Genomic DNA, 22,240 nt, shown 5'->3' on the forward strand with positions numbered 1-22,240 from the left:
CTTGAAATGCAATGTAAGTCGCTTTGGATAAAAGTGTCTGCCAAATGCGTAAATGTAAATGACGGAAAAATTGACTGAAAAATAACAGGGCATGTTACATTGAACATCTTTCCAATTACCTAGAGCTCTCGTGGGTCATGAATCAGAATACAGACTCTTCATGTTTATGTAATGTTTGTAAATTGGATTCATATGAATTAATTTCCCATTTAAAAAAAAAAAAAAAAGAAAAAAAAAGGCTGCACATGTGTGATATGATTTGTGCTTATAGCCCACAGGCTTATTTTTAATTGCCACTTCTTAAATGATTTATGGAGAAACTTTGTCAATGAATAATAAGATATAAAATGCAAATGTAACTAATGCTGTGTAACCAGGCACATATTGAGCTAGAGAATAAATAAACAGAAGATAATTGTCTATATTTTGTTCTATAGTTACAATTCGATGTAAATGTAATGCTAAACCTAAGAGTTTAATTCTAGAGATATATAGTGGTAATCTTTAGTAAACATACAGTATTGTACATGGGTGTTTAGGCACAAATTCATAGTTACCATTGTTTTAAATTTTGTACCAAAATAGTGGTCAATAGTCAATACATTCATATTTTCAGAATTACAAATCGCACAGCTTGGTTGGGAATAACAAGAAAAATAATCTGTTCACAAGATATTCACCTTTTTTTTCTTTTCATCACATCATAAATTTTATTTCAAGTATGACATCTCAACTCATGGCAATTTTTGAAAATAATAAAATAATATAAAAATAAAATATTTTTGTTCGTTGCACTCTGTTTATATTAATTTACATTAAATTAACATTTAAATTATAACTGCCTTGCATTATAATTGTAATAATTCATATTTCAGACTGTCTATTTACACTAAGTGCAAATCGCCCTCCTTGTTGACTATTTACACTAACTCTGCCCACCACTGTCTGATTGAGCCAGAGAAAAATTACAAAAGGAATCCCACTAATAACAAGAGCTGTGGCATGGATATGTATGGCAGTAAGGCAGTAATAAGAATGGCATTTAATGATTTTAATGAATATAATAATTTAACTCAATTGTCATTATTGGATACTGATTTATAATGCACTACAATACACTGAATAGTATCTGACACTATTTGCACAAAGTATAAATAGCATCTATCACTTTTTGCAAATAGCATTTAATGTATAATATGTATATATATATATATATATATATATATATATATATATATATATATATATATATATATATATATATATATATATATATATATATATATTATAACGTGACCTTCATATAAAAAAGAAATCTGTTATTGATACAATGTGAAAGCTTCACTAAAGAGGATGAAGGCACTACAGTGACGCCGGTGGGCAGACCAAGAGCATGCTCCATAATTCTCCTGGGATTGACAGGCATTGCATCTAAAAGTGGCAGGCCTTCATTAAAACCTGCGAATTAGCAAGCAGTCTTTGTGTTGATTGCTTTGTGCACTTCTTATTCTCACACCAAGGTCGTTAATTGGACGGCTCCAGAAGGGAAGGTTGAATAGAGCCACCCTCTGAGATTAAATGAATTAGTGAAATATATTTAACAAGCTCTTGTTGTGTCAGTGACTGAACTGCACTGTATAAGAGCAGCTCTTGCAAAATTTATGAACGGTCTGTGCCTCGATGGACTTGCTATAATTGCATTTATTACAGACATTATGACAGATACTGAATTTTATGACCTGTAAATGAGTTTCAAAGGAGTACTTGACAAACAGTAGACAACATTTTACAGAGACTGAGTGCTCAGATATAAAGCCATAAACCAGGACCAAACCTCAAACTAAGACAAGACTCTACCAATTTCCAAATTGAGTGCTAAGTAAATTGGTGGCTACATGCTTTGGGGGTCAATGAGCTTCATAATGTATGAACGTTTGCTTTATTACCCCCTCTTTCCTCTCTGCCCTTCTTTCCTCTCATTCACTCCAGATAATCAGTCGTTGAGGCAACGCAATACTGCCAGCTGTCAGACGCACAGGCATCAGTGCGACTCAGGCAGCATCAAGGGGCTGCACTAAACTCGGCCTCAAGAGACACAGTTCTGCATGATTCAGTGTGTCATGGACAAAATTATTATTCACCCCAAAAATATAAATTCCCATCTGAAATAAAAATAAAAATAATAAATATTCCAATTCAAACCAAGGTCCATGCACAGCCTGGTAGGTGCAGGTAGATGGAAGGAACGGATTTAAATGACAAAAATAAGAACACTCTACCGCACACTGTTGACTTTACTCTTTTATTTTATTCAAAGCGAACAACGCATTTTGCATATAGCGTCCTCAGGTTCCTGAAGATGAGACGAACCTGAGGAGCTATATGCGAAACGTGTTGTTCGCTTTGAATAAAATAAAAGAGTAAAGTCAACAGTGTGCAGTAGAGTGTTCTTATTTTTGTCATAAAAATAATAAACTTAAAACCCATGCAGAGTTGATCACAGCAATTAGGGGTGGGCGATATACCGGTAGACACGATTAACCAGTAAATGTTTCAACCGGTAGAGATTTTGGACTTACGTCTCTATCACAGTTACGCTCACAGTTACGCAGTTGCTGTGCTAAGTGGTCACGAAAGCTTATTATTGCGGTTTAAAAAAAGTTATTTTAAGCTGTTGAAGTGCAGTAAGCAGCGAAAGACTAATGTTTTTGACTATATGCGCCTGCTGTCAGAGATACTTTTTCTCAGCGCTGTCTGAGAGATGCGCGCTCATGAAAACGCGTGAGAACTGAACTGAGTGCTTTTTGCCAACTAATTGGGCTTGAACGGTTAAATATACATACTTATGTGTCAAAATGACCATGGATTTGCAAGTAAACACAGTCATTTATGCCCTAAGTGAACGTAAACAGTTGAGAAAGAAAACACATGAGTAGCCTATATTGGATCCATGAAGTTGGTCTTAAAGTGACAGCATCCAAATTTACCTGCTACCGTTATTAATGCTAATCAAACAACAAAAAAGAGAGAAAATCTCTCACTGCTCTTGACTGAATCACATTTGTAAGTTTAAGAAGAATAATTGTTTATTTAATTTACACAGTGAAAACTATGCAGTGTTTTTTTTTTATATATATAAATTCGATTACTTTATACAATTTATGTAGTATTTCTTATATTCTTAAGTTTACAGGTTTATTTAATTTGTGTCTTTGTTCTATTTTTTGATATTATAAAAACCTTATTTAAAGCAAAAATAACTATATCGTGATATATATCGTTATCGTTAAAAATAATTACTCATATCATGATATAAGATTCTGGTCACATCACCCACCTCTAACTGCAATTCATTAACATAATTCCTCTTTTTTGCACAGGATACATAGGTACAGGATGAAGTATTTTATATGGAAATAAATGCAGTCTTCATGGTGTTCATAAGAGACTTCTTTCCAAAACATCTCCAACAATCCAAAGATAAACGCACCAACAATAAACACTTGTTAAATAATTGGCCTGTCTCTTGATTATAGAGCTACTGTATTACTGTCTGCAATGGATGCAAATGTGTTCTTGTTATAATTTCCTGATTGCTTTTATTTGCCAATTTTTGGACAGATGAATATTCTATAAGCAGACTCATCTGTTCTGCCCATTAATTGTGTGCTATAAACCAAACAATCTGCTCCTAATTGCTTGCAAATTCCCAAAGACTAAACTTAGAATATCGCCGAAAGGTGAGCCCCATTGTTTAGAACTGTCAGCAGTCCCTCGGATGCACTTTAATCACTGGCCTGTTCCTGTCATACAGTGACCATATGTTGATTGTTTAGTGTTCAGCATTTCGTTTTCCCACCAATGGGCTCAGATAAGCATACGTTACAGTGGCAAGACAAATGGGTTAGTGAGCCCGTGCACATGCAGAAGGCTTCATCCATTATTCAGAAGCAGTGCAGCGCGAAGCAGAGAGGGGCCTGCCATCACTATCAATAATTTAACTCTCCCACTACAAGCCCCCTCCATTTCTCTCTGTATTTCCCTTTTTTCTCTTTGTCTGTTTCTTACTTGTCTTCTGTAAATGAAGAGTGTCTATTGATGCACACCGTGCAAGAGCTGTCTATTAGGTCTCCTGACATCCCAAAGAGAAAAGGGCACATCAGACAGAAGGGTGACAGACAGACAGTGATGAAGAGAGAATCAAGAAGATCTTGTAGACATTGGAGCATCACTGGACTGTGTGTCCATTTCAGCTGGCATAGGACATTGATGCATTCTAAGGACACTGATTTACTCTTTCAGTGTACAAAGTGGATTTCCACTGAATAAAAATAAACATTTCTTTTTTCGTGATGCATTTGTATTGGGAGGGGAAACCAACTAATAACAGTGATGCTATTGACCTTTTCTAATAGCTTGACAGTATCTCAAAATAATCTATTAGCAAACCACTTTTTCCCAACAAGTATTGAGAAGTCAGATTCGCTTAGTGAATCTGTTCAGAGAGTTCATGTAATTCAGGCAGCTAAAACACATACAGTATATTTACTGCTCCTTTGTTGTAGTGAAATATAAGTTAAATGTTGTTTCTTGTTTTATTAGTTTTATTTAGAGTAAGTAAATTATTCTTTTAAAGTTTAATATTTTTACCTTAATCGAAAACCTTACTGTTTTTGTGCCAGCTAATGTGTTTACAGAAATTAATTAAATATACTAAATATAAATCAAAATGTGATTAATATAATTTAAAATATACATACACTACCATTAAAACGTTTTTTTGAATAAATTAATAATTTTATTCAGCAATGATGTATTAAATTGATCAAATGTAATCAATTTATTTATAATGTTGTAAAAGACTTCAATTTTAAATAAATGTTATTTTGAACTTTCTATTTATCAAATAACCCTTTAAAAATATATCATGGTTTCCACAAAAAAATATTAAGCAACTGTTTTCAAAATTGATAATAACAAGAAATGTTACTTGAGCACAACATTATTTCTAAAGAATCATGTGATGTGACACTGAAAACTGGGATAAAAACTGCTAAAGATTCAACTTTGCCATTACAGAAATAAATTACATTTTTAAAAATATATATTAAAATAGAAAATTCATTTTAAATAGTTATAATATTAGTAATGTAGGTAAACACAGACCAAAAAACCAACAGGGTAACACTTTATTTCACTAGTCAAGTTAAGACATTCTACTAAGTATCTTTGCAACTACGTCAACTAACTTTCATTAGAGTATTAGTAGACTGTCTTTAGACTGTCACTTTATGTTACCCCAACAGACCATATACTGACTATAAGTAGTTGACGTAGTCAACATATAGTTGACATATTTGCTTACAGTCAGTATAATGTCTGTTGGGGGACCATCACAATAAAGAGTTAGCAGATATTAAGCAGAATTCTACTAATACTCTAACAACTGCTAGTTAACATGTAGTTGCAAATTAATGAGAGTTACATGTAGTTGACATGTAGTTGAACAGTTACTTATAGTTGGTAGAATGTCTAAAGTGGACTATCGAAATGAAGTGTTACCCATAACAGGCCTGGACTTAAGTGACTGACCAATTTCCAAAAAGGGCTTAATAAGAAATGTCCCACTTCCACTGTACAACAAGAAAGGGACTCCCTATCGACTCAACCCCCTGATCCATATCCCTCTCATTCATTTGCTCCATCTGCCCGGCTCTTGTCAAACAGTAGTGAGAGGATTATGCCCTCCAGCCCACTGCCCAATGAGGTCAAAGGGTCAAAATTGTCTAATGGTTAGCTCTAGGAGGGACAGAAAAGAGCAGGAGTAAGCGTAAAGTGCTAAGCAGGTGGTTAATTCAAATACAAAGCAGCTTCTCCCATTAACACCATTAGGACTCCAATCCAACTCATGTGAAAGCTTGAGGCACTTATGAAGGGAGTTAAATAACAAAGCATAGAAAACGTCTCAGTATAAATAAAATGAAACTACTATATTCTAGAATCAAACAGAAATGGAATAGATGGGTAGATTAGTGTGTGATTACAAGATATTATCTTGTTTACTGACTTGAGTTTTATTTTTACCTACCACATTTAATTACAATTTTAAACTAAATGGCCAGAAGTGCTTATTAAATATTCAATTTAAAAACCATGGGCTTTAATAGGCAGTTAGTCCATCCATTCCTACTATAACAGCTTTCAGAGCCTTCTGAGAAGGCTTTCCACTTGATGTTGGAACATGACTGCAGGGATTTGCTCTCATTACAACACAAGACAATCAGTGAAGTCAATGGGTGACGGCTTGGCTTGCTGTCAGTAAGTCATTTCTTTATGGGACTTGCTTTGTTCACAGGTATGAGGAAAAAAGTAGTAAGTGCAACTGAAATAGCTCAACATGTTAATTAAAAGTGGACATCCATATAAGTTGGGCCATGTAGTGCATGTTAGCATTTAGCATCCCGCAGATTTCTGAACTGACTCGTGTGCGGGTTTAATCGACCCGTGACGTTACCATGCCAACCCAAGCAAATTCTGCTTCAGTGCAATGACCCACTTACTGTACGTCAACAAAATCACTGGGACAATGGAGAATCTGACACATCACACACAAAGAGAAAGAGAGAGAGAGAGAAAGCTCAAGGGTTACTAGTAGAGAATAAAAGTAAGGAAACTCAGGAAATGAAGCTCTGGCTCTGGGTTTTAGGGTTAGACTAACCGTCAAGTATTCCATGATGATCAGCTTCTACAAAAGCAGTGTCAGATCAGCACGCAAAAAAAGGAAAATAACAAATGCCTGGACTTGTTAAACTCTTTTACTGAGTGAGAATGGGACGAAGAGAAAAATAAAGTGATATAAGTGTAAATTGGTGAAAAGAAACAAAACAAAACTGAAAAACAAAGAAAAATAGTATGAATGGAAGGGCAAACGTGACCGAATGTTTTTTGCTGTTAATGTGTTTTTTGACCTGCTCAGAAGCTTTGTAATGCGGTTAATACGGTTTTAAGGGCGACTCCTGGAGATTCACACAGTAATACACAAAGACACTTACACTGTAATACGGCCTGGCAGGAGCATTTAACCAGTAGCCCCCCACCCTTTAAACAAGCTATAATTCAATTTCTGCCACAGTGTGCACATATTCAGTTCAGCGTGACCTCTTAAATAAATATAATCTCAGGCTACTTCTACGGTATGTTAACAATAAGCCCATTGGCATCAATTACCATAGCTTGGTTTGTTTGGCATCAGCTGAATACAGTCTCAACCATTCACAGAGTGGATCTGAGGCCAAGGTTTCTTTGATTTGGCAGAGCACCCTCATCCAGTCATGCATTTTCTGTGGTGAACAGATATCCAAGACCTGGCAACCAGGTTTTTTTTAAAAGTGTCTACATTTGTTTGAGTGGGTAGGGATCAAAATTATGTTTGGTCTTGCTGCAAAAGGGCTTCAGGATGTTGAACATCCACAAGTGAATTCTACCATCAGCCAGCTTGCTGGCAGGCTGAAATTAACGTGTTACCTTCAAGAAGAACATCACAGATAGCCTACTGACATCCTAGGCATTTGGTGAAAGACTAGAATGAGATCCTATCTAAAAACTAAACAATTTTATTGTGCTGCACTCTTTCCCAGTGTGCTTATTCATAATCATCTTCACAAATTCCAGAACTTTCAACATCAAGCAGAAAATTATGATTAAATTGTGTGTGTGTGTGTGTGTGTGTGTGTGTGTGCGTGTGTGTGTGTGTGTGTGTGTGTGTGTGTGTGTGTGTGTGTGTGTGTGTGTGTGTGTGTGTGTGTGTGTGTGTGTGTGTGTGTGTGTGTGTGTGTGTGTGTGTGTGTGTGTGGACCCATCATCCCAGAGGGTCTGAGGCAATCGGATCAACCCTCAGCTGAGCCGCTCAGGCCAGACAGAAAGGAGGGGTTTTATGGTGGGTGTATGGTGGGGGAGGGGTGCCCAAGAGGAGAAAGTGGCACACACTCCCTCTCGCATTACCATACAATAGGCCTGGGACACCCATCTCATCATAACACCGCCCTTATACAACATGGCTTTGTGTTAGTGATGAGCGCAGCCTGATAACATCACGTGTATGCAGTGTGTTCGCACTGGCTTATCACTAACTAATTAGAGAGAGTCAAAACAACATCTCAGATCAGATTCTGAGGTAAACAATCATCCCATCTCTTGGCTATTTGCGTAATTGTGTTTGCTCTAAACAAATAAGTTTAATTATAAGAAACAGCAACCTACAAAATGGCTGCATTCTAACACACTTGAAATCGGATTGTTTGTGTATGTGTGAGTGCTCCTGGAAGACTATTAAATAGCTTGTCTGGTAGAAACAATGAGGATTAATGAATTGTGTATCTGGGCCAAAAGAGAGATCAGCATGGCCCATCTCCTGATTCTGGAGAAATCTGTCATGCAGCCATAGTTGGAAGTGGAGCTGCAAAAAAAAAAAAGAAGAAGAAAAAAAATGTGCTGAATGGACTGACACATTTTTTAAACTGTCTATTAATTATTAGGGAATCATTAATTCTTATCCACAGTAATAGGTAAACTTTTGTTTCTTTTTTTCTATTAACATCTTTACAAACCAATTCAGTAGATCATCACGCTATCATTATGATGTAATTATTATTGCTGGAGGTGGATTGTAGAAGAAAAGGCCGGGTAACACTGCGTTTATCAGGGACTGTAGCCCCAGTTCCTTTTAAATTTTAACACTCTACTGGCAAAATCTATTTGAATCATTTCATTAAATGAATATTGTTTTTATCTTTTAAAATACTTGCTCTTGGGACCAACTCTTTTGATGTCTTGCTAATGTTTTTGTTTCACTCATGAATGCAGATAAATGTAAAATCAGACATTCATTTTGGTACGGGTGTAAATTCACTTGTGTTCTTGATGCACTTTTTAAAAATCTATAAATTTAAAAGTTTAAAAATTTCAATCTTACTTTAAGTTACAGTACATTAAATGTTAGTAAATCAATGGAATAGGTCAAACATTTTAAAACGCTTAAATTAATGCTTTGTTAAAGTAGTGTTACATACAACAGATAAAACAGTATTACAGGTATCATTGTTTAGTTAATTCGTTACATTTAACAAATGTTAAATATACTTTTTCTCAGCACTCAAAGCGCTTAATATAGTTAAGCTAGTTGGAAACCTGGCATGCAGAAAGCTCTTGGTTCAATAAGCATTCTGAAGTATTTTGCCTTTCTTTTTCCTCCATATGCATTAGGAGACATATTTTAAAGCAAGGGAAGACAATTTCAGAGAGGCTAGCAATAGCAAGCTAGCTTGGAAAGCATAAGATCCCACCCTCCCTTCAAGGTGCATTCGGACCGAATGCAATGATTGGATGAAATTTTGTTTGGTCCTGTGACTTCCACATAAGATATATATACATTTTAATATTTATACCACTTCTATTTATTGATTGCTATCAGAATATGAAGAGAGTGTCAACCAGTATAACAAAAAGTGTTACAAATTGCAACAAATTGCCTACCCTCCCTTTAAGAATTACATTGATGCATTTCAAATATAAATAGCCTACTCATTTTATTTGTCAATTCAGAACAGTACATTGTGAGGATTATCCTGCAGTTAATTTAATAAATGTATATTTATATTAAATGTAACTTTTAAGTACATAAAATGATCTGTTCACCATGAAAGAGGATTCAACCATGTACTGTGGATAGCTCCACTCTCCACTGTATTGCATGTAACATTGGCCGTCAATGAAATCATAGTAATCACTGTTCCCTCAAGCAATAAACAACACTGTCCCTGGTTCTACCGCTTTCTCTAAATGTCCATTTTCTGCCCTTAGACCCTGCAGATCCTTCAATTGCCCATCCTACACTTTTATTCCCTGATCTGTCTGTTTACAGAAGACGTTTGAAGATAGTGAGACATTGAGACAGGAATTATCGTGTGTGTGTGTGTGTGTGTGTGTGTGTGTGTGTGTGTGCGCGTGTGTGTGTGTGTGTGTGTGTGTGTGTGTGTGTGTGTGTGTGTGTGTTTTCCCCCAACTTGTTTGTATTCATTTCTTTAATGCTGTTGAGGATCTTCTGAGGGCTGAGCCTGCTGTGTGACTGCTCAGTGATTCTAATTGGGTGTCAGCATTGGTGTAAGAGCGGGTGATTACAGCTGACAGTACATCTGCCAAGCCCTTTGAAGCTCTATACAGCAACCATGATCTGGGATGCACAGACCTATAAAAATTCAGCCTGGATCTCTACAGGAAGTGCAAAATCTGTGGCTTTGCGATGCCATGATGATCAGAATACTGTCTAGACAGACTGTGTCTACTTAAATAAGAGTGAAAGTTATAAACTGATAATGAGCGAGTGTCATGCCTGTCATGTTTCATTCCAGAAGGACCTGAAATAGTTTTTTTGGTAGATGCAGCATATGGGGACATTTATTCACTTTGGAGTGTGTAAAGCACAAGATATTCAAATGTTTGCGTATATCATGCAATCATGTGCTGACTTGTATTTATATTGTTGTTTGGCAGTTACAGTCTCACAAAATTTACAATTATGTTGTGAGGTAGATTGTCAATCCTCACCATAGATCATTAAAAAAAATGGTTTATAGTATAAAGTTGACCAAATGAAATAAAATGAGAGAGAGGACCTGCAAAATCACTTGTGATACAGCTGTATATGTATATGACATAAAATGCATATAAACAAAACAAACTAATTCAAAAAGTAAAAAAAAATTAAATCAATGGAACTCTAGAGGGAGAAGGAGAGAAATGCTGTGTGTAATAAGGACGAAGTAGTACTCTGTTTTAGCATATGCCTGTTTTACACTGAGGTTGAGGATAGTATTAAACAGCTTTACTCTTTCTTGTCAAAGGTGATATATTGTGAGTGAGTGGTACTACACAATGTGGCAATGTTAGATCATGTTTGCAGAAACTTTACAAGTGACAGTAATACTGTGTGGATTGGAATGATTATCTGTGCGGATAAATCAGTAAACCTGAACTTTAATGGTCAAAGGTCGTATCAACCCCAACATCTGTAAATGTTTCTACAGTCAAAATACCATCATTACAATCTCCCTGTTTGCTGTATCAACTAGAATTAGACTGCTATATGGTCAATATTCTAGCTGTGGTTATATGGAAGCTGCCATTCGGTTATATTCCTGATGCACAGGCTTGTCGGTTGACCACTGGCCACAAAAAGGCAAAACATTACTAAGGCAAAATATGAATGCAGAACTCAAGAACAACAACAAAAATAACTCTATGCTGTATGGAGCCACAATTCTGATTTAGAACTTATATGACAGAGAGTGACAATAGCATAATGCAATATTTAAAAAAATTGAAATGTAAAAAATAACAAACAAATTATGTACATGTATTTACAGTATGTATTGTCAAAACATCTCAGGTTACGACTGCAACCCTTGTTCCCTGAGAAAGGGAATGAGAACTGCGTTGAATGAGACTTTGGGGGAACGCCCCTCAGCATAGCGCCTCTAAAGTATGAATGAAACTAAGCCAATCCTGACTGGTGTTGCGTCATGTAGTAACAAGTGACGGCATAAGTGGAAGCTACAAAAGGACGCTGGCACACAACAGAGTTAGCTTCTGTGATGAAGCAAGCGCTCCCAGGCAGGGGAAGGCGTGGCGAAGGGACGCAGTTCTCGTTCCCTTTCTCAGGGAACAAGGGTTACAGTCGTAACCCGAGACGTTCCCTTTCGACGGAACTCGAACTGCGTCGAATGACACTTCGGGGGAACGAGTACCCACTATGCTGTAACAAGTTAGCTCAAAGGGGAAATATTAATAATAACTCATAATTATCAATTATGATTAATTATTAATATTTGGGTCAGTTAATTGGATTAACTTGAGGTAGCTAAATTAATATTACAATCAATTAATCAGTTCCAACAAACTCTTTGATTATTCATTTATTCTAAGAAAAGCGTATCTTTCATGGCCACTGAAAAATAATTATTTCTTAGCATGTACAGCGCTTAGAGCATGTAACAAGATCAAGATCGTAAAATGGGCTTTGTTGCAAGCAGAGAATCCGAACCAAATACATATTTTGCACAAGTTGCATAGTTCCATTTCCTGCTTCCAGTTCCATTCTATCACTCACCATTTTACCTATGCATGTATGTATGTTTGTTTAGTTTAGTTTAGTTATGTTTAGTGATAGAATGGAACTGGAAGCAGGAAATGGAACTATGGGAAAGATCCATTTAACTATGAAAAGAACCATAAGCTTATCATTTTCAGCGCACCTCATTAAAATTGATACTTGCATGGTCTGTGCAGTGGACACAAATCTTGAAGCGGTTGAAAATGGAAGTCGTTGATGGGTCCGTGAGTGTAAAATGTTACTGTACAAGTTGCAATCGTTTTCTTCTCCACTGGATGGAGAAGATATGATGAACTTGCATGGTTATTTTGACGCTGTTCTCATGGCTGGAGGGCCCTGGGCCGGAGAGAGCACACAGGATCAACGTGAAGAAGCAGCAGTTGAGGCCAGAAGAGAAGAGAGAGATCACTGTGAATTTCTCTCTAATAAAGCCTGAGAAAGGAAAATTCCTCTGTGGTTGATTTATGAATCTTTGTTCTAAGCGTGCTCATTTGCATGTGCAGCTGGACTGGTTTCTGATGAAGAAACTAAGAAAGATTCTTGTAACACTAATATGTTGCGCAGCTATCGGCATATCATGTACACAATCATTTCGATCTTCAAAGTACCAATTTATAGAGACCAAACATGGTATAGTTGAGGTTACATTGACCGTTGGTTCTATAATAAAATACATAGTATCAAAGAGATAATAGAATCAACAGGTAATAGTATTAAAAAACACAACACAAGACAGTAAATAATTCACAAAATGTTCTGGAATGCATGTTAATTTCATGTTAATCAGTTCATCGATAAATGAATGCAGGAAAGTCTGTTCTAATGTCTGTAGGTCTTGTGGCAGGGGCCCTGTTCACATTGCTAACAGTCATGAAACCAACCATCCGATCGTGGTCATGGTAACTAAGACCTTCTTGTCCTGTTTGGGGGGATGGGGCCACAGATCCCAGAGTGAGTTTTAAATATAATTTGTTAAACTATAAAAAATACTTGTGTCTGACTTGTCTCAGTTGTTACAATGCCACAATGAGCCCTGCCTGTCCCAGTGTGAAGCGCGCACAGGCACACTTAGGACGAGAGCACAAGGGTGCCAAGTATAGATGGAATGTCCAGGCTATAAAATCTATTGAAAGTATGAGGGGTGGCCCATCCTGCTGCATCGCAGACTTCTTGGATCAGGGACACTGTGAGGAAGGCTCTAGAGGACGCCATGCCTCTGGTCGAATGAGCCCTCACGGCCAAAGGTGAAGGCAAATTGCGCACCTGGTAGGCCATAGATGTAGCTTGGACTATCCAGTTGCTAATGGTCTGTTTGGAAGCGGGAAGCCCCTTCTTGGGCGACCCGAAACACACTAGCAACTGCTCTGACTTCCACCATGAAGATGACCTCTGAATATATAATTTAAGAGCTCTGACAGGGCAGAGCAGATGAAGTCTCTCCTCATCCGCCGTCATGTGAGGTGGAGGATGAAAAGCCTGCAGAACCGAAGGCCGTGCCACATTCGATGGCACCTTGGGCAAATAGCCTGGCCTGGGATGTAGGATGGCTTTAATGTCACCTGGAGCAAACTCCAGGCACCCATTGGATATAGAGTGCGCCTGGAGATCTCCTACCCTCCTCAGAGAAGTAATGGCCAACAAAAAAGCCATCTATAGGGAAAGGTTCTTGGCCTCAGCCGACTCCAAGCGGTTCGAAGGGGGCCTCAACCAACCATTCGAGAACCACTGCCAGGTCCCAAGTGGGAACCCTGGTACGAGCCGCAGGTCTCATCCTCCAAGCCCCACGGAGGAAACGTACGACCAACTGCTGTCTCTCCAGAGGCCCATCACCCAGAGGAGCGTGGAAAGCCGAAATGGTAGCCACGTACACCTTGAGTGTGGAGGGGGTAAGAACAGCCGAGAAGCGATCTTGGAGGAACTCCAGCACTGAAGCCACTGGGCAGTTAACTGGGTCCACCTCACGCTATCAACATACGGTGAAAACATTCCATTGTAGGCCGTACAATTTCCTCGTGGAGGGAGCTCTAGAGCTAAGTATGGTCTCCACTACTCCTGCTGACAGGCCAGCCTCTCGGTACTGTGCCCCCTGAGGGGCCAGACCCACAGTTTCCATAGTTCGAGCCGAGGGTGAAATATCGAGCCCTCTGCCTCTGTCAGCATGTCCCTCCTGATGGGAATTTCCCATGGAGGGCCATCCAGGAGCGATATTATGTCTGAGAACCATACTCGGACCGGCCACAACGGGGTTACCAACAGTAGGCTGATCCCGTCGCGACGGACCCTCTCTAGAACTCCCGGGAGCAGAGCGATCGGGGGAAATGTGCACAGACGCAGCCTCGGCCAAGTCTACACCATGGGGCTGGATGTGTGAGGGAGAACCACAGTGGACAGTGGGTCGTCTCTCGAGACGCGAATAGATCCACTTCCACTGAGCAGAATCTCTGACATATTGACTCCACCACCTCGGGGTGGTGCCACTTATCTGCGCGTAACCCTGATCATGCAGAATGGGCTTCCCTTTGGGGAGAACCCCTTGGTTTTCAACCACCACTGCAGTGGCCTCATGTGCAGGAGACCGATGCCGGACCGACAGCGGATGCCGCTGCCATGAGCGCTAACACTCTCTGAAAATGTCTTACAGTGATGGCTTGGACTAGCTTTAGCTTTCACCGTGACCAGGATGGATTCGATCCGTGCAGGAGACAATTGTGCCTGCATCGAGACCGAGTCCCACACCACTCCCAGGTTCTCTGGGCTGGTGCCAACACGCTTTTTTTTTCGTGTTGAGTCTCAACCCAAGACTCTGGATGTGGGCAAAGACGACATCTCGATACCGAACTGCCAGCTCTTGTGACTGGGCCAGAATCAGCCAGTCGTCGATATAGTTGAGCACCCTGATACCCTGAAGCCTCAACGGTGCTATCCATACATTTGGTAAATGTGCAAGTGGAGAGAGCTAGGCCGAACAGAAGAACCCGATATTGGTACGCTTCACCCCCGAAAGCGAACCTCAGGAACTTCCTGTGAGATGGAAGGATGGAAATGTGGAAGTATGCGTCCATCAGATCTATCGTGACAAACCAATCCTCGGATTGAATTTGGTTCATGATGATGGGAATAGTGAGCATCTTGAACCTGAACCTCCTCAGAGACCGATTCAAGTGCCTGAGATCTATTATTGGACACAACCCCCCATCCTTCTTGGGAACTATGAAGTAGCGGCTGTAAAACCCGGACTCCCTGTCCGGCAGAGGAATACGTTCTATAGCCTCCTTTACCAGCAGGGAGTATACTTCTTGTTCCAATACCCGACCCTGCTCTGGGTCGACTACAGTCCAGACCACCCCATTGAACTTCGGTGGGTGGAAACCGAACTGCAGTCTGTACCCCTTTTGAATGGTGCACAGGGCCCAAGGAGAAATACTCGTGAGATTTTTCCATGCATCGAAATATTCTGCCGTGCAAAGGCAAAAGACCGTAACTTCGTTTTTGGTCGAAAATGAGTTATTTACATTTTTGGCACATTCAAGACCTCCTTTATCATGTGGATAAGTATCTTGAATCAATTCCGTTGTTTTTTCGAGAAAATAATGAATTGTCTTAACAGTAACTTCCAAAAGCCCATGAGAAACAAAGGCAGAACACCGTAACATCAGTTACGGCTCTTTGGCTTTGTTTTGGAACGCTCGGAATGGAGTTACGGTACTCTGCCTTTGTTTAGCCGCGCGTCAATATGAAGTTACTGTGCCGGTGTTCTGTCAAATAATGCTACCTACCAGATTGTACGCTTATCAGTCCCTCTAACTTCTGATGTCCTCGAGCTTTGTCCTGCACAGTTGCAGTCAGAACATTTAGTATGGTCTGAACCCGCCGTCAACAAACGTGCGATATCGATCGCGAAGGATTATGCAGAGCTGACTTAAACGTTACACATTGCCATGTCAGATGAATACAATCAAGAATTAAAGCCCCGCCTCACTCAGTTCGGGTACAGGACCTGGTTGAAACACTCATGCATCTAGCTGGCAGAGTGCCAAAACTTCGCCGGCGCCTTCAGCCCCGCCCTAAACACGGTCGAGCCAATGCTGGACTAATATATCTATGGAGGTATTTTGTCATGTCAAATGTATTGATAATGCCATCAGAATGCAGCCAAAGCCCGTGATAGCAATAAGTAGATGGCTATAAATAATTGTAAATCATACAAAATAAATGCCATGATCACTAGATTTTATACAGGTGTTACTATAATGTTTTTGTTAATGGTGATCAGCAACTAAATATTGATAATGTGGAAGTTACTGCCTTTTGCCTTGGCATGACTTCTCACTTTTCGTTGACAATACAAAGGCAGAGTACAGTAACTTTAAAATAGTGGCCAAAAGTCAAGTTTGAGCTCAAGATTTTTTTATGTATATAATTTCCATTACTAAAACATCTATTTGCCAGATTTCCAAATCTTTAAAGTCATTTTTCTCAGTTCCACACTCTAGCGACTTAAGGTCTTTTGCCTTTGTAGGGCAGTATTCTACTAAGGGAACCACTCGAGGCTAGCTTCAGGTATCAATCGGGATTCGTTCTCGTCCCCCTGAAGAGGATCTCAGCGATTGGCTTAGTTTCATTCATACTTCAGAGGCGCTATGTTGAGGGGCGTTCCCCCAAAGTGTCATTCGAGTGCCTCGAAAGGGAACTCCCTGCAGCAGTGAATGAAACAGTGAAACATTTAAGAAATATGTTTTTTTAAGACAATATTATCTGCTAGAAACTAGATGCTTTTTTACTAACCCCTTCTTTTTTATGACCTCACATTGCTCTCTTTCTTACACACTGAGCTACAATGAAAGTATTTAGACACATATAGCTGTAATTATATATATGATTGACAGCTTTATGAAGTACCTGAAATCACAATACCATTAGCATGACTTCATGCAAAAAAAGAGGTTTGACAGTATAAAAATAGAGTAGAGACAGATGGCATAAAATTGCCCAGCAGGCTGAGACCACATTTTCTCTGAATCTTCTCTGAACAATCCCAGAACCCTTTTACATCACTTGCATTATTCATGAGCAAGGTTTTCCTTGTTAAAAAGAAAAAAAAGTGTGCTGGTGTTGTTTGATGGCACTGACTTAAAAACCCACAGGTCAAGTACTTCTCTAGAGCAGTCACAACATTAGCCTCTGATGGAAAGAGTGTGTGTTTATAGCCTATAAATCCCATAAAAGTGTCCTTGCTGACATCTAAACATTTAAAGTCCCCCTGTTGTCAATAATTGTATCCCTTAAAACTCATCTTTGATCACCAAAAAGACACATTTAAGCGCTTTTTCCTTGAAAAAAAAAAATTAAAATAGCGGTTCGACATATATGCAAATTAGCCCCACCTCCACTCACTCACACCAGCTCAGAGATCCACTCGTTGACAATCACACATTGACGTGATTGGTTACAAGGTAGTATGTGACGTCAGAAACACCAGCGATTTTCAAACCGCGTTTTTGAGACTGTCTTTAGTTCACTGCAGTTTTAAGAAGAAAATACTTAGCAATGGTGTAGTTGACTAATACATTTGCACATGGTTTGTCTTAAACCATATTAAAAACACCACATAGACATATAAAAAACATTAAAAACCTGATTTTCACCACAGGGCGACTTTAAACGTAAAGCATCTCATAAGTGACCACAAACCTGAAAAATAAAGGCAAGGAAATTTTTTCATTAATTTTCCTAGCATTTTATGATAAAAAATGTAAAAAATATTTTAAACCGATTGAACTGAGAATTTATTAATTTCCATGTCTTGTCCAGGGTTGGAAATACATTTGGAATTCCCCATGACTGTAGGATCCCTGTACATAATTAGCAGATTAATTCATGAATTTCACCTTTCTAAATAAACCTGTAAAATCAATAAAGCCGAACAAAAGCTTTGATCAGATAATTGGCCTCTATTATGTTGTAAGCAGTGGCTGCCATGCTTGTTGAAAACAGACACTCTGATAAAGCTTATTGGCTTGATTACACTAGTGTTCATCAAAATCATTTAATTGTATTTCACACATACTGAAATGGATGTAGTGTCAGTTTAATAGCTTTAAGGCACTATAGATGCACACTGCTGGGTTGTTTCAAGAAGAGAATAGTATGTCACAAGGCATTATTAAGTCATTCTTGTTACAGTTTTTTGAGTGCCCTGAAAAATAAATGTAGAATGCAATAATAATCTAAAAGGCTAAAAAGCAAACAGGTTTGACTGAAGCATCCAACAGGCGCACAATATAATGAAACATGAAATGTTTAAACTGAAACAGCCCAGGACATAATTCAAAGAGTTTCTAGCCCAGAGGACATCATTTATCAAGAGGCAGGAAGAAGCGACATATTTCGAATGAGCACACAGAGCTATCATATTTTTGAAGTGGCAAAGAAAAAATCAACAAAAGAAGCAAAAGATCAATAGTACACAGAGAATCTCACTCTGAATCCTACTTCAAAGTCGTTATTTTTCTGTCACTGACTGATTATCTTTCTGAAAGTGAAAACAAATCTTCAGTTCTATGACATCATGTCTTTAAAAAAAAAAAAAAAAAACACAAGCAAACACATTTTTCAATTGTCAGTATCTGAATTATGTTTTTTGAGTATTTCCTCAGAATCTGTTGGAACATGAACATACTGTACACTCTTGTTTAAATACACCCTAGATTATTTAAAGCAATGAACCTTGGGCCATAATCAAAATTAGGACAAACCAAAATGATTTTCCTTAGGAGAACATAAAATGAAATTTAAGACTTAAATTCTCTCAAAACTGCATTCAAAGGCCATATTTATATCATAACAGAGAGTTATTGGATATCATGTTCTGACTGACACTGTGACCTATTCACTAAGACCTTATGAAACATGATTTATCCAATCTGCTGCTTCACAACAATGCCTAAATAATGTTAGTAAGCATATGAATCCGCAAATCAAAGTGCAGAGAATCGATTTCCCTTCTACATTAGAGTCTATGCAGTTAATGAGAGAGTTTGAATGATGGCTGCGGAGAAAGAACGAGGCAACCCCGAGTATTTAATTTTGCTATGCACTGTAGCATGTCCCAAGAGCAAGATCAGCACCGTTTCCATCTAAAAACTGGCTGCAGGTCAAGCAAAGGCTTAATCTATGCACTCATAGGAGTGTAATTACTTTTTTTGATTTATGACTTCAAGAAGTTTTGTATCCAATACCAATGATGCCATGGTTCTAATGATATGCTACAGTGGTACAATTCTACATTTCAAAGAAAATCATATTATGGCCATGGTTTCAGTCTCAACAAGCCATGCACACACATAGGCTACAGTACAAACACAAAAACTCATCATTTTATCCAATGGAAGTGCATGGCTTGGTGGTGACGGTAGCTTATCTTCCTGCTGATCCACTTATGGACACTAAAGATGAGAATTAATCCAGAGCACTCTGCCATCTGCTGAAGATGAATGATTTATATATCTTAACCCCCAAAACCAGCCAGTTTTCATGTGCCTGTGTTATAATCAAACTGTTCACATCAGCTTTGATATTTTGTCTCATGAAATCTTTATATCCACAGCCAGGTCTACTCCTCTTAATTGATTTGCATGTTCCTTCTCTCTTGCCACCCCATAACTACTTCAACACACTAATTATTAAATGATTTCTTTATTCCCAGTGAGAACAAGACATTAAGAAGGAAGAGACCTTCAGCAATGAGGACTGGAAATTCATTCAGAGAGAGAGAGAGAGAGAGAGAGAGAGAGAGAGAGAGAGAGAGAGAGAGAGAGAGAGAGAGAGAGAGAGAGAGAGAGAGAGAGAGAGAGAGAGAGAGAGAGAGAGAGAGAGAGAGAGAGAGAGAGAGAGAGAGAGAGAGAGAGAGAGAGAGAGAGAGAGAGAGAGAGAGAGAGAGAGAGAGAGAGAGAGAGAGATGGACCGGGTCTGAGAGAATCCCTCACTGTCCGTCCCCATGGGTAGTCTTTAAACACTGTTATTGCGAAGTGGTTCCTCACATGAGTGAAGTGGAAATAATTGATTTTCAAAGGAAACGCTGAAGGACTGCACATCTGTTGAGCAGCTTCTGTAGGCTGTATGTGTAAAGCATTTCATTGTGGGTGTTCACATTGACAGCCAAGACCAGCATCAGCAGAAACCAACGCACATTCTATTTAAAGTCTATGTGAATTGAATTCAAACTCTCTCATATCAAGCCTTACGCAACCTAGATTGTTCAGACACATGGCATTTTGATCAACAGCTGGTCATAGTTTGTTTTCTGAGGCGAGTTACAAGGCAGAGGTATGTAGTAGCCTATGGGTTAAAAAGAGATAATTCTGCATGCTCAGTGACGCCCTGATTTATTTTCTCTCTTGCCCCAGCCTCTTTCTCTCTCTCTCAATCAGAAGTGGGTCAGTTATGGCAGTGCCATTGCTTAAAGAAGAGCTGCGGTTGCTCATATAGCACCATTTTGATGACACATATCCACTCAGGCCATAGCAACCAGCCTTATTCTTTTAACTCCCCACAGCCCCACCTTATATTTGCCACCCATTTTTCTTCCAGCACGTCCAACTACAGCAATATAAAAATGAAAGCAAGAGAGTGGGCGTGTGAGTGGGAGAGTCACTGTGGGGGGCATATTTAAGACTAAACAAAGCATCTTCATCAGAAAAATCAGAAACCTCCTCTCACCTGTAAATAAATTCAGTGCATTTTTAATAAATCCAAATCAACATTCCTGCATTTAGCATGTTCTCATAACTCATTGTAATACATGCAGCAAGGCACCCTCTCTCACATGCCTCCCAACCCAAACACATCACAAAAGCTGCAGCTTTAAATCAGATGAGTGACACTCGTATAAAGTAAACAGTTTAAGAGACAAAGGCGGTGAACAGCCACACTAATCTAATCTGACCCGAGTACTGTTTTGTAATGGCTGCATTGTGGTGATAACCAGAGCAGCCCAATGATAGATAGAAAGAAAGAAAGAAAGAAAGAAAGAGCGGGAGAAAGAAAAGAGAGCGGTGACAAATCCTTCCTCATTATCCATTAAGACAAGCACAAAACGCATGAGACAAACGAGCGCACTGACAATGGTCATTTCCATAGACCGAGCAGTGCATTTGAACCCCCACCAGCCCCAATTAACAGAACCACTGATCGTTATCAAAATCACTGCAAATTGTGCTGCAGCCTTTAAAAATACAAGTAATAAAACGTCATAAAAGTAATCAGTGGCAGTAACCATCAATAGTTTTAACACGTATATGCCATGCATTAACACAAAGACAAGCGCGCATGATAAAATGGGGAGATGGAAGGGAAAGCAATATAACACAATACCTTTCTGTGTCTGTCCCTCTTCCATGTTCTCTTCCATGGTGGTTCAAAGCGCGATTATAGAAGTGGATGAAATGTAACAATGCCTATAGCGGTCAAGTGGATGAGCGACTGTGCGCGCGGTGGCGAGATTGAGCGCGTGTGTGTGCGTGCGTGCGTGCGTGCGGTGGCTTTGTAAGGGACTCCTCTTCTCCACCGCAGATATCACTCAACACGATCTTCAGCTGTTTCTCTCAAACGCTGTCCATTTCCAAAGAAAACACGTGTGTTTTAAAATCGGGATATAATTTCCAATTTTTCCTTTCGCTGGCTTCACAGAGACGCGTGATTATCTTTAGGATTGTTAATTCTGATCATGAGAGATTTGAGACACTTTAAAAATTGGTAATGCAGGTGTTTTGAACAACTGAGCTCTATTCTATAGCGCGGATGAAAAATGCACCGCATTGAAAACAACTCCCCGCACTAACAGATGGATGGGTGTATCCTAGAAACCAGCAGGGCCCCCCTCCCTTCGTCATGAACACTCCAACATACACGCGCGCACGCACACACCATACCGAGTTCTCTATGTCTTCCTGAGGACAGAAGTGTGTGTTTATTTTACTGCATGGCTTGATATATACATTTAATCTATCCTGAAATGAAATTTGTGACTTGATGGGTTCAAACTATAGGAAAGATTGCCGCTTTCCAACGCAGGCA

The 22,240-nt window shown here is 39.1% G+C and overlaps 1 protein-coding gene across 4 annotated transcripts in view; it reads right to left on the reverse strand.

The window, feature by feature from the left end:
* The window catches only part of gpm6ab (glycoprotein M6Ab), a 67,272-nt gene that overhangs the window by 16,187 nt on the left and 28,845 nt on the right, over positions 1 to 22,240 (reverse strand). Inside the window, exon 1 of one of the 4 annotated variants that reach the window (XM_081361589.1) lies at positions 21,539 to 22,024. The exons of 2 other annotated variants lie outside the window; for them this stretch is intronic. In XM_081361589.1, coding sequence (XP_081217715.1) covers positions 21,539 to 21,575 — 37 coding nt within the window. In that variant the 5' untranslated portion in view covers positions 21,576 to 22,024. Of the gene's footprint in view, positions 1 to 21,538; positions 22,025 to 22,240 lie in introns of those variants that run through there. One more of the 4 variants, XM_081361591.1, reaches the window with a different exon arrangement.

The sequence above is a fragment of the Scardinius erythrophthalmus genome (assembly GCF_964197995.2).
Source record: "Scardinius erythrophthalmus genome assembly, chromosome: 3".
NCBI classification, from domain to species: Eukaryota; Metazoa; Chordata; class Actinopteri; order Cypriniformes; family Leuciscidae; genus Scardinius; species Scardinius erythrophthalmus.